The sequence below is a fragment of the Poromitra crassiceps genome, assembly GCF_964638095.1.
Source record: "Poromitra crassiceps genome assembly, chromosome: 10".
Classification (NCBI taxonomy): domain Eukaryota; kingdom Metazoa; phylum Chordata; class Actinopteri; order Beryciformes; family Melamphaidae; genus Poromitra; species Poromitra crassiceps.
Window position 1 is genome coordinate 18141036 of NC_139631.1, and position 12854 is coordinate 18153889.

Consider the following 12854-nt stretch of genomic DNA (forward strand, 5'->3'; position numbering starts at 1 on the left):
ATTCCTCGAATAGCGATCACACACAGAGTGAAAACACCAAACACCAGTCATCAGTCTTTGTAGAGTCAGAGAAGGAAATGATTAGGCGACTGATTAATGATCTGTTATCATTTATCAGGCTGGACGTCCAACTCCAATCCCCTCCTTTTTAACACATCACTCGGCTCTCAACCAGGAGTGAAGGTTGAGTGCAGATTACCTCATCCTTACCTCACTCTGTGTGTGTGTGTGTGTGTGTGTGTGTGTGTGTGTGTGTGTGTGTGTGTGTGTGTGTGTGTGTGTGTGTGTGTGTTTGTTTGTGTGTGTGTGTGTGTGTGTGTGAGAGAGAGAGAGAGAGAGAGAGAGAGTGGGAGTCCCCTGGTCGACTTGTGCCCAGTCCTTTTCCTGCCAGTGTTTGAAACACGCGGATGTATTTATTTTTCCTCCTGCAGCAGTCATTGTGCCAGGGCATGCACCACGTCTCTGCACATTTTAAAACAATAAATAAGCGTTTTTCTTCGTGGAACAAGCCACTCTAATAGACACAATCATGCGCACTCAAGTGAATGAGGTACCGGCCGACTACAGGGTGAAAACAGTGGGTTTCTTAGGTCTTATAGAAATACTTGAGAGCCAACTTGAAAAGATTGGTTTCTGGGCCGTTCACTTCGCCTCAAGTCACTTTATGCTGTTGAGTTCTTATTTGTGTCACTTTTTTGGAGGGGAGAGTGCCTTTTGATTACTAGACCGAGCTGCAAAAATCCTAAACTCCCCCTGTCCCGCTTAAATACAAGATTACATGAATAGCCTGATTGTTCCTCTCCATGCTCTTTGATCAGAGCAAGAGGTGGGTGGTCTTAACTGTACTAATACTTAGTCCAGACAATGGAAGCGAGGGAGTGTGTGTGTGTGTGTGCGTGTGTGTGTGTGTGTGTGTGTGTGTGTGTGTGTGTGTGTGTGTGTGTGTCTGTGTCTGTGTCTGTGTCTGTCTGTCTGTCTCGCCTTCTTATTCATATGATGCCTACTTGTTACCATGGTTATTTTAGTTATTTCCTATCAGCACCTCCTGCTAGAACAAATCCAGCTGTCCTGTTCTGTTCTGTTCTGGGGGGCTGGCATTGGTACAGGGTTCTAAATCCATCCACCCTCCTCTCAGATCAGATAATTTATTGGAGAGGAGTTCAGACTCCAGACCCCCTGCAGGCAGGAGAGAGGAATTCAGACTCCAGACCCCCTGCAGGCAGGAGAGAGGATCCAGACCCCCTGCAGGCAGGAGAAAGGAGTTCAGACTCCAGACCCCCTGCAGGCAGGAGAGAGGAGTTCAGACTCCAGACCCCCTGCAGGCAGGAGAGGGGAGTTCAGACTCCAGACCCCCTGCAGGCAGGAGAGAGGAGTTCAGACTCCAGACCCCCTGCAGGCAGGAGAGAGGGAGTTCAGACTCCAGACCCCCTGCAGGCAGGAGAGAGGGAGTTCAGACTCCAGACCCCCTGCAGGCAGGAGAGAGGAGTTCAGACTCCAGACCCCCTGCAGGCAGGAAAGAGGGAGTTCAGACCCAGACCCCCTGCAGGCAGGAGAGAGGGAGTTCAGACTCCAGACCCCCTGCAGGCAGGAGAGAGGGAGTTCAGACTCCAGACCCCCTGCAGGCAGGAGAGAGGGAGTTCAGACTCCAGACCCCCTGCAGGCAGGAGAGAGGAGTTCAGACTCCAGACCCCCTGCAGGCAGGAGAGAGGGAGTTCAGACTCGATACTTTTCCTGGAAAGAGTGAAGCATTTGTTCCCATGGGTCTAAGGTTAACAAATTAACTTTTGAAATGGTAAATGGTAAATGGCCTGCATTTATATAGCGCTTTTATCCAAAGCGCTTTACAATCAGTAGGTAGTATACATTCACCCATTCATACACCGATGGCGGCAGGCTGCCACGCAGGGTGCCTACACACCATCGGGAGCAAGGAGGGTTAAGTGTCTTGCCCAAGGACACAATGACAGCAGCTGGGAGGGAGCGGGGATCGAACCGCCAACCCTTGCGTCATTGGCCGACCCGCTCTACCTCCTGAGCTAAAGCCGCCCCATAGTTGTTGTGTTTTATATTAACATCCCCTAATAGAAATCAAGCAAGGAGTATTTTCTTTGTTTTCTTTTCATGCTGTTCTGTTCTCCATTTTGTAATCTTGTAATTTGTGTTTGTAATATTTGTTGTTTGTTATTCCAAAGGTAGGAATACTATTACAGTGACTTGCAGATACAGTAGATTTACAGTCCCCCTAATGCTATTAGTATTTCAGTGTAAATAGTTGGGTAAATGGATTGAGAATTAATCTTAGCTTGCAACATTCATTGCATCATAGCTATAATTTTCTCTTGCAGTTTTCTAAGGAAAAAGTTGTAGTCGGGTGAAGGGGGTAATTGGATTCAGAAATCAGGGAAAGGGGTACTGAAGCCAAAAAAGTTTAATTCAGTGACTATTAAGCCCTTCCCAGTGTGCCCTCTCTCCCTCCCTTCTATATATTCTCATTGTTATTATCAAAAAACAATTATCATGACTTATTTTCTGATGTCCAGTAGACACCATTCGGCTTCATTCAACCCCAGGAAATAAATAAATAACTATATATATATATAAATATAAATATATATAAATAAATACATAAATAAATAGATAACTATATATATAAATATATAAATATACAGTATATATATATATATATATATATATATATATATATATATATATAAAATATATATATATACATATAAAATATATGTATATATATATATATATATATATATATATACATATAAATATATGTATATATACCTCCCTCTATATTATATATATATACTGTATATATATATATATAAGGGTGAGGCTATAGTTCAGTGATGATGTCATTAGGCATGTCATCAGTGATGATGTAATCAGTTATGATGTCATACATAGGCATTGTGACATCACTGATGATGTCATCAGTCACACATACACACACACACACACACGAGAGACTGAGGGAGAGGGAGAGGGGGAGAGAGACTTGAGTGTGAGAGAGAGAGAGGGACTGGGAAAGGGAGACATTGCGTGCACGCCAATAAAATACAGAAATGTTCCTTTAATAAAGAATTTAATGTTCTTTTTCTCTGTCTCTCCTCTCTTTTGCATTCAGAAAGCCCTCACTGACTGGACAAATGAAAATCTTTTGAAGTAGGCAAAACACAGAATCAGTACATCTGTATCATTTGGAACAATGGTCAGACTCAGATTTTTTTTTTTTTTTTCAAATACTCTAAATGCTAACACGACGGCTAGTTTCTTCCTAAACACTTCTGGTTCATACAAGAAGTCACACCTCAGTCAACATCTCGCCAGTCACTAACATCCTCTGTGGTTACATCTGGCCTCATCTCAAGCCTCTCAGCTCATTTCCTATGAAATGGATTTAGAATAAGGTACTAAGTACATTTGAGTCTTCTACATGTAGGCGCACCAATCAGTCAGACCTAATGATGATGAAAAGCTTGTCTCATCTGCTGCCAGGCCCATTTCAAAATGTAGAAAGAAATATAGGACTTCTAAAAAATCCATCTAGCTTCAGGTTTCCACAAAGAAAACACAGGAATCTCAGAGGACAGAGGGCTCGCTAGACAACGAGCTTAACACTCACCATGGCTGGAATGATCCTTTAATAAATGTGGCACTCGTGGAAAAAAGAGGGTCCCTGTCCCATAAGGTGTAGGAGTATGAAATAATAAAGGTGAAATGAAAATGAAGGCTAATCAGCTATATTAACTCAACCTTTCATTGGCTAGCTGCAAGGTTACATGCAGAAAAAGTCACCCTGGCCTGGTCTCTCCGTGGGCTCCAAAACCTTGCTCTTCTCAATCACAGTTGATTAGTGTAGAGATGCCATTTGATTGTTTTGTTTCGCAGATTTGTTTTTTTGTTTTTTCACTCTGCATTGTTGATTTCCCTAAGAATGCTGCAGTACATGTTTCCACTTCCAAGTATTGTTCCCTGGTACTTTTAGTTTTAATGGACGTGCACCATGCCAGGCCAGAGGCGGCCAAGGAGCCTCAGCTGTGTCATCAATGTGTGTGTGTGTGTATGACTGTGCGCGCGTGTGTTCATCTGTGCGTGTGTGTGTGTGTGTGTGTTATTGCATGTGGTCACCTGTTGCATGTGAGGCTGATCTCATACTGGACAGTGTTCATCTCAATCCCCTCTTTTGTATTTGCTCGCTCCTGGTCAGCCATTTGTTTTCTTCAGATGCTGTTTGTCCAGGATGTGTTTCTCATGGCTTAGCGGCTATTTCAGTTGTACTCGTATTTTGTGGGTTTGCTGCTTGTGACTATGAGCAAATCAGGTGAAAATATTATTCCCTTGGCAGGTTGACGTGATGAAACGGTTGATCCCTGTAATGGGGGGATTGCACTCTGTTTCATTGTGATTGGAGGTTTTGGTTAGACCCAACTGTGTAATTTGCCCAAAACTGCTTAGCCACGTCTCCCACGCCTTCTCTCTGAGTAATTATATCTATGTATAGACATGCAGGTATGCTATATTTGGGTTGGTCCTGACTGCTATATTTAACACAGCTATCTGAACACGTATACACTGTCAATACATGTGCCTGGCATGATTCAGCTGCACCTCATCTTCTTTCTTAGACGGACAGCATCAGCCTCCACCCTCATACTTCTCATGACTGCCCGACATGAGGGAATTTATTTCCATAAACAGTGCGTCACGTTTGATCATGTGAGCCAGAAACCTAACACCATAAATCTCTGGCTTCCTTTTCTAATTAATAGTGAGGGAGAGTCTTGTGTGGCATTGTTTGTCTCTGGCCCTGACAGCACTGAGTGGACCTGGACAGCCAACCATAACAGCACAGACAGAGAAGGAGGGGGGGGGGTGGTCTATTATAGCCCAACAGGATGGTCATAAAATCAAAATGGCTCCCACTGCCAACATCTCGGTGCCAATGAAAATACACAACTGCATGTGGGAGAGAGAGAGCCTGGTGCACCATTAGGGCTTAAGGTCTACTTTGTTGACACTAAATCAGCAGGAGACAACAGGGATTTAGAGTAGGCAGTGATTTTGACATCTGGTCATCCCTGAGACGTCTTGATTATATGTGTCAAGCTGTGCTAAACACATGTTACGGAGCAGAATCATTCAGGTAAATAGCCATTTGCAGCTTTCGGCTTAGCAAGGTCTGGCAACAGATGATGGCAGACACCAGACTACGACAGTCACCAGATGTTGTTTCTGGATATTTTATTGTTGGTAAAACATTGCTTTGGGAGCAGTTTTGTCTTTTCAGCGAAATGCTTTGTCACGGTTGCTCATTGGACAGGTTGCTCCCCCCCCCTGATCTTTCCCCCATTTTCTCCCCAATTATACTTGGTCAATTTCCCCCCTGCTGCCCCAGTCGCTGCTCCACCCTCTGCCGATCTGGGGAGAGCCGTAGACCAGCACCATGCTTCCTCTGACACATGCGCAGTTGCCAGCCGTTTCTTTTCACCTGACATCGGGGAGCTTCACCGGCGGGACGTAGCACGTGGGAGGATCACGCTATTCCTCCCAGTCGCCTTTCACCCTGAACAGGCTCCCCGACCGACCAGAGGAGGCGCTAGTGCAGCGACCAGGACACATACCCTTAATCCGGCTTCCCACCCGCAGACACAGCCAGTCGTCTCTGTATGGACACCCGACCAAGCCGCAGGTAACACGGGGTTTCGAACCTGTGACCCTCGTGTTGGTAGGCACTAGGCAGGGAATCTACTACACTACCCGGACGCCCCGGACAGGTTGCTTCTTAATCACAGTTCTTTCATCTTTTCCAGCTGTTTTTCCTTATTTTTCATTTTTATCACACTTTTCTCCAAATGTATGTCCGCTTTCCTCTATTTGTGTTACTGGATTTGTTGTTTGTTTCATTTTTTCCTGCCATTGTTTCAGATATGTTTATTTTCCTACTGTGTGCAATGTTTCCCAAAGTTCCCCATGCTCGGCCCCACCAAAGTGATGTTTATCCAGTCGCCATGTTGGATCTGTAAATTGTGTGTGTGTGTGTGTGTTTGAGTGAAAGAGAGGGGCTCTGGTCCTATGTCACGCTCTCCTCTGAGTCCTGCAAAGTCTGTTTGTTTTTAGATCTGCGCCGCAACAATACCCGCCTCTCCCCATACACACTATCTCACACACACTGTGCTCTCCCCACACACACACACACACACACTCTCACACTCTCACACACACTGTGCTCTCCCCACACACACACTATCTCACACACACTGTGCTCGGAGCTCACTGAGAAAACAAGTCACAGCCATAACAAGGGCTCAAACAGTAGCCCGCGCTATAGGAAAAGCTGCTCTCACTTCCCCGGCTCCTGGCTGACTCACCACTGTCCTTCTTTATACGCGACATGAAAGTCCCCTCAAAAAGTCAGGAAAACAACACTTGACATTTTTTGGCCCCGATACATAAAAGGCCACATTGTGAATGTCAAATTCTGCTCTTGGGAAAACAAAAGGAAAATGCAGCTTTGATCTGTAGAATAATAAATATCCACATCTGTCCCCTAGATACCGGTGAAGAAACAATTTAAAACAAAGGCGCTTTCTTCACCGGGTGGGCCTTTGAACGAGGGTGAGAACTTCTAACTCTCTCAGAACTCTTAACGCACGCACGCACACGCACGCACGCACGCGCACGCGCACGCACACACACACACACACACACACACACAATTATTATTTTTCACCTGCCTACCCTTTCTGTCTCGCCCCTCTTTTCCTCCACGGGGTGCTTTAATTAAATGTGCTGCTGCAATAACAGGTGCTCGCCCACTTTCCCCCTCTTTGTCTAGTTCAGAGCATGTACCCCGAGAGAGAGAGAGAGAGAGAGACTTTCACTCCATTCCTTATCTTGTAATGTTATCATTCATTCATTTCATCTATGCTGTATAGTTTTCTCTTGCCGTTTTCTAAGCAAAATGTTGTAGTCGGGTAAAGGGGGTACATGGATTCAGAAATCAGGGAAAGGCGTACTGAAGCCGAAACAAATTGAGACCCACTGGTCTAGTTGTTATTCTCTTACTTTTCATTTTGGGGTCAGAGCTGCAGATTGTTCGTACAGCTCAAAGGTTACTAAAAATGTAGATGTTTATTTACTCACTGATATTACCAAATCTGTGCCCCATTCGAATCACGTAGAAGTTGTGCAAGCAGCAAGAATGCGGTTTCAGGAGTAAGGGGCTGTTATCAAGGATTACATATGCCTATTATTCTCAGTATAAGAGAAATCCTTTGTGAAATAACAGAGGATATTATAATTAGATGAGGAGACTAATAGATGGTTGAATCAGGGGCAGTTTGAGCAGATGACACCCTGCAGAAAGCCAGGCTGAGCCTCAGACAGTAGCAGCAGTGAAAGTAACTTGAGGAGTGGTGTTTGTCTTGTGCGCTGGTTGGATGTCAGGAGTTCATGTTGAGGTCGTGAACCCCGCCGACTCAGGCTCACCCTCTGCCCCCGTGTTTCCTTCTCCTAGATCCTGGATGAGATCGCGGAGCACGGGATCAAAATCTACCAGCTACCTGACGCTGACTCTGATGAAGACGAGGAGTTCAAGGAGCAGACCAGAGTCCTCAAGGTGAGAGAGGGACAAGCAACCTGTTACCCGTTTGGTGCTACCATCTGCCGGCTTAGTGATAGACGCATTCTCTCCCCTCTGATAACTTTAGTTTCCACATCCGTTTCCGTGTTCCTCCCTCTGTCTCCGTTTCTCTCACCCTCGGATCCTCCATCGTTTCTCTCCCTCTCCCAGGCGAGCATTCCCTTTGCCGTGATTGGCTCCAACCAGCTGATCGAGGTTAAGGGGAAGAAGATCCGCGGCCGTCTGTACCCCTGGGGAGTGGTGGAGGTGGAGAACCCCGAGCACAACGACTTCCTCAAACTGCGCACCATGCTTGTGTGAGTCTCACTTTCAATATGACTGCTTCAGAAATGTGATCTCCAAAAAACAAACAAAAACAAAAAAGAAAACAGCTGTCTTAAAAAAAGCAGATTGGAAATGTCCACTATAGGCTATCTTTGGAAAAGTCTTTGGAAAATCTCTACTGCCCCCTAGTGTGTAGAGACAGGATTGTGTGTCTGATTTTTTTTTCTCTTTGCAGGACCCACATGCAAGACCTCCAGGAGGTAACTCAGGACCTACACTACGAGAACTTCCGCTCCGAGAGGCTGAAGAGAGCCGGCAGGTGAGACTTTTTCCCCCAATGTTTTCTTCTCCTGTATCTCAACCAACATCTGTAATCTGTAACTAATGTGTTTTCTGTTGCTACAGAGCTGTGGAGGAGGATGTGGTGGATAAGGACCAGATCCTGCTACAGAAAGAGGCTGAAGTGAGAACAACACACACACACACACACACACACACACACACACACACACACACACACACACACACACACTCACTCACTCACTCACTCACTCACTCGCTCTCTCTCTGTCTTTCACACACTCACACACACTTCAATCTCAAACCAATATTATTAACAATTCTAATTGTTTATGTATGTTAATATTTTATCAAGGGAGAGGCAAAAGTATTGGTTATTTCCATCCCTAGCATCTTATATCCATTGTTTCTCTTCTAAGCCATGGAGCCTGCACTTGTCATTAGGTTTTAAACTGTTTCCTGGCTCCTCTTGAGTGGCTGTTTGCGTTCCTAAGGCAATGTATAGTCAATGTATAGTCGTAGTGACTGGGTGCGGCGTAATCAGAGCTGTTTGTAAACACCGATGCCCAGCAAGGATATGACATCACTTCCTGCCTGGATGTTCTGGCCTAGTTTTATGGTGGGAATGACCTCAGTAATGTAAAGAGGAAAGCTGCAGGAATGGGAGGGTTTGTGTGATCCATGTCCTCGGCTTACATCATGTCAGGTTTTGGGTGGGTGTATTATATAGATGATCGTGTCCTTAGATTGGGTTTCCTACACTAATATGTTCTTGCGTTTCTTTGATCTTTGCAATCAAAATTCAGCTACAAAGAAGCTCTGGAATAGCAGAGGAGTTTTGTCTTTTGGTTGTTTAGAAACAATTTGATTGTTCAGAGTAGCCAGATACACATGACCCTACATCAGTTGTCCAGAATAAATAGACATGTTCAGCCTTTTGGAGACACATAAGAAACCTACTAAAAATCTTTGAAAAGAATGTCCTTGCATTGATGTGAAAAGCTGGAAGTTCCACCATCAGCCACAAGGTGGGGATACACATTAAAGAACAGCACATTTAAACAGTATCTGACTGGTGTTAGGAATTAAGATCAAAATACTCATTATTTTGTGCATTAATGAGTAACTTGTAACGTTATTGATATTGTTGTTGTTTCATTCATTTAATCAGCTAATTTTCAAATTAGCCAGTTGTTATTTTCAAACAAAGTTGTTTACTTTTTCGTTGTTTATTTTTGGCATCGATTTCAATTCCTGCACTTACACCAATGCTGTGCTGGGTAATTCATATGCACTGAAGCATGTTAAATACATTTTCCAAAACAATGACAAGCAGCCGCTGCAAAAAGTCAAGTCAAGCCATTCAGCAAAATAGTCTTCACAAATGAGGACCACTTTTATGACTTTTTAAGCATTTTCTGAAAATTGTGTTAAAACAATTTAATTTACACTTTGAAAATCATAAAAGTGGTCCTCATTTGTGAAGATTATCTTGCTGAACACAAAGTTTGTTGTTTCATATACCTTTGTTAACCACAGACCTTATTTCAAGCATTTAAGCAAAATCCCATTGACTTTTACACGTAGTAACCAGAAGTGCTGCCACGTCTTCCGGACTCATTCCTGTGGTGCTCTATTATTTTAAAAGTAATACTCTCCTAAACTGATTGTGACCCTTGTTTTTCTTTTAGCTGCGACGCATGCAGGAGATGATTACTCAGATGCAGGCACAGATGAAGATGAAAGCGGACGAGTGAAAAGGTTGGCGCAGAAGGGAAGCATGTGGTTCTGCTGCCTCCTCCACCGCCAGCCCCCCTCGTCCTGCTCTGAATCCATCCCCAGTGCCGCCACGCCTTCAGTTCCCACCCGTCACCCCAGGTATGCAGGAACAGTGTGGCCTGCACCATCACCCACATAGCTCTGCACTCCTCCCCCTCTCCTTTTCCTCCAAACATCCATCCATCAGCTGTTCAGGAGCACCGCGTCAACATTTTCTCCTCTGTATCACAACACTTCGCTCAAGTCAATGAATGGACTTTCACTGTTTGTCCTGTTCCGTGTGTCCTAGATTGCTGTGTGGGATCGGACAGGATTAGAATAAGGGTGATCATGAAAATGTTTGGATACTGGATGATCACTATTGATGTATATATATATTCTTTGGTCTTTGGTCTTAAATTATGTTCCACAGAGCTGCCAGTGATAACGGTACTAAGGGTCAGAGATTCAGCACTAACATGTTTACAAAAATGTTTGTAGGTATTGTTTGTTTTGTTGTAAGTCCTGGCGTTAGTTGGTGAAGCATCACTCAGATAGCACAATTCATTTTCAGTTTATTTACAGCACTATACTGTAAATAAACTATAATAGACTATAGGCTATACTGACTGTTATGTTTCGAAAAACATTTTAAATATCCTCAAATATAACCTTCTCATCTTTTGTCTATCTTTTGAATTAATTCCATAACCAACATGCCTTTTCCTCTGAATTGATTCAGACGTTTGGTGCCTCTCCATCAGTTTGATCAGACAATGTTAATGTGAGCTGAATACTCTTTGTTCCAGTTTTATAATGCAGGCTCTGTTATTAATGAGGGAATCTGTGTCCTTGTCTCGAGGAATGAGGAATTCTGGGTCTTGAATTCCTGATTAACCAAATATTTGTCCTTGTGTGCCTTCACTCTTCAGCCCTAAATCTTTAAGTGGGGTTGGTTGGTAGGCTATTATTTATAGGTCGAAAAAAGTGAAAGCTTATGAAGACAGACAAGCAGAATAATAGTTGGTTAGATGGAGCTCAGAGTGCGAGGGTTAAAAGTCAGCTCCTACATTTGGGTTAGGGCTGTTCTAAATGAAAATCACCTCTGTCCTGAGTGATCCAGCTCATATAGGAGCTGAATAAAAGTGCCATGTTATGTTGTATTTATCGATGAGTACTGCATGAAACTTTCTGCCAGTGCCATTCCACTTCTACAGACTGAAAACTAACCAAATATCTACATGCATACTGTACGTGTCATTATTTGCTTCACTGATGTCATTTCAAGTGCGATATTGCATTTGTACAGTACAGGAGCAGTTTTTGGAGGTTTTTGCCTATTTGGCACTGAGCTCTGAGTCATTTTCTTTCATCGTGAGCTTTCCTGTTTCTTTTTTCTTTCTGTCTTAAAATGGAATATTACAATATGCAACTGTTGTGTGTGTTACTGTATGCCAGCCAACCTGCTCCTGTTACCAGCAGACTAAACATCCTAACTGTTATTTGTCTTCAGCAGTGTCATTTACTGTGCAGTCATTGTTGTGACATTGACATTATTTTGTTCTTCTATCTGTCCTTTGCTCTTATATGCAACTTTGTCTGCTGAACTTATTAAGACAGACAGTATTAACCATAAGTCAGTAGAGACTTGTTTTTAGGTGTCTCAATTTTTTTGTTTTTGTATTTCTTGCTGAAATAAAGTTTATTCAGAGGCACAAGTTATCATTCATCGTTCATTCAAATGACTGACATCATTTTGGGATTTTGAAGAATTTGGGGCCACTAAAAGTCTCGGTATGATAGGGGGGAAATGAAAGTAGGCCTGGCAGCGCAGGTCTCCATAGTAGGATTGCGATGGGCGGCGCTTGGTGGCAGTGCCCTTGGAATATAGTTTATCTCGAGAACCATTCATCCAATCGACATCAAACTTGGGGAGTGCGCTGATGGGGACCCGGCAGAGTGTAGTGCCAAATTCTGTGCGATTCAGACATTCAGCATAGTCATAGCGCTACCTACTGGCAACACAAGAAATGTTTTATCTCAAGAACTGTTCATCCGATCCACTTCAATCTCGGGGGGGAGGGAGGTGCTGGGGAACCGACAGAGTGCAGTGCCAAATTTCAGCATGAGTTTGGTCACACCCAAAGAAAGTGCACCCATGGCGCTTCATCTTCAGTCTCCACCCTAGAAATGAGTTTGCGAAGCACATGCTAATTTCTAGTATGTATTTACCAAGGCTGTTAAATTAAGTTAAAAAAAATTGAACAGGTAAATTGACAGGGAACAATTCACTCCCCCCCCCCCCCGCCCCCCCATTCAACTTGTATCCATAATTTCTCAAACTGATGGAATTAGAATTAGATTATGTAATCTATGCAGATACAGGACAGCACCTTCAATTATTGTTCACATCAAACATCAGGATGGGGGCTTTGCTGCCAGATTGGCTGGTGTGAGTATTTCTCAGAAAGATGGTGCGGAAAAACAAAAGCAAAAGGTGTCATCGACGCGTTGGTGATGACACCTTTACCACTGTGGTGAGCAGAAGAGCAACACACTGAACCTTGAGGCGGATGTCACTTTGCCACCTAGTTGGTTGACAATTGAGCTCAAAGCTGACACCTGCCCAGAATTAGTATGGTGTTCCAATAGTGCTCAGTGAGTGTATAGGCTATGTAGTATGTGTATAACATACACATGTAAGGAAAACCTGGATGAACTCTGTACATGTGCATCTTTGTTTATGTATTTGTGTGTGTGTGTGTGTGTGTGTGTGTGTGTGTGTGTGTGTGTGTGTGTGTGTGTGTGTGTGTGTAGGCTATGATTTAATGTCATTGCTCTATTGTGTTAATATATCGTGTGTGTTTTGTTTGTA

The 12854-nt window shown here is 43.7% G+C and overlaps 1 protein-coding gene across 1 annotated transcript in view; it reads left to right on the plus strand.

Annotated features, from left to right (window-relative positions):
* The window catches only part of LOC310783333 (septin-2), a 35139-nt gene extending 23448 nt beyond the window's left edge, over positions 1 to 11691 (plus strand). Inside the window, exons 8-12 of the mRNA XM_083644180.1 lie at positions 7532 to 7633; positions 7808 to 7953; positions 8157 to 8240; positions 8327 to 8384; positions 9913 to 11691. Coding sequence (XP_083500306.1) covers positions 7532 to 7633; positions 7808 to 7953; positions 8157 to 8240; positions 8327 to 8384; positions 9913 to 9978 — 456 coding nt within the window. The 3' untranslated portion in view covers positions 9979 to 11691. The remainder of the gene's footprint in view (positions 1 to 7531; positions 7634 to 7807; positions 7954 to 8156; positions 8241 to 8326; positions 8385 to 9912) is intronic.
* Positions 11692 to 12854: the final 1163 nt, after the last annotated feature.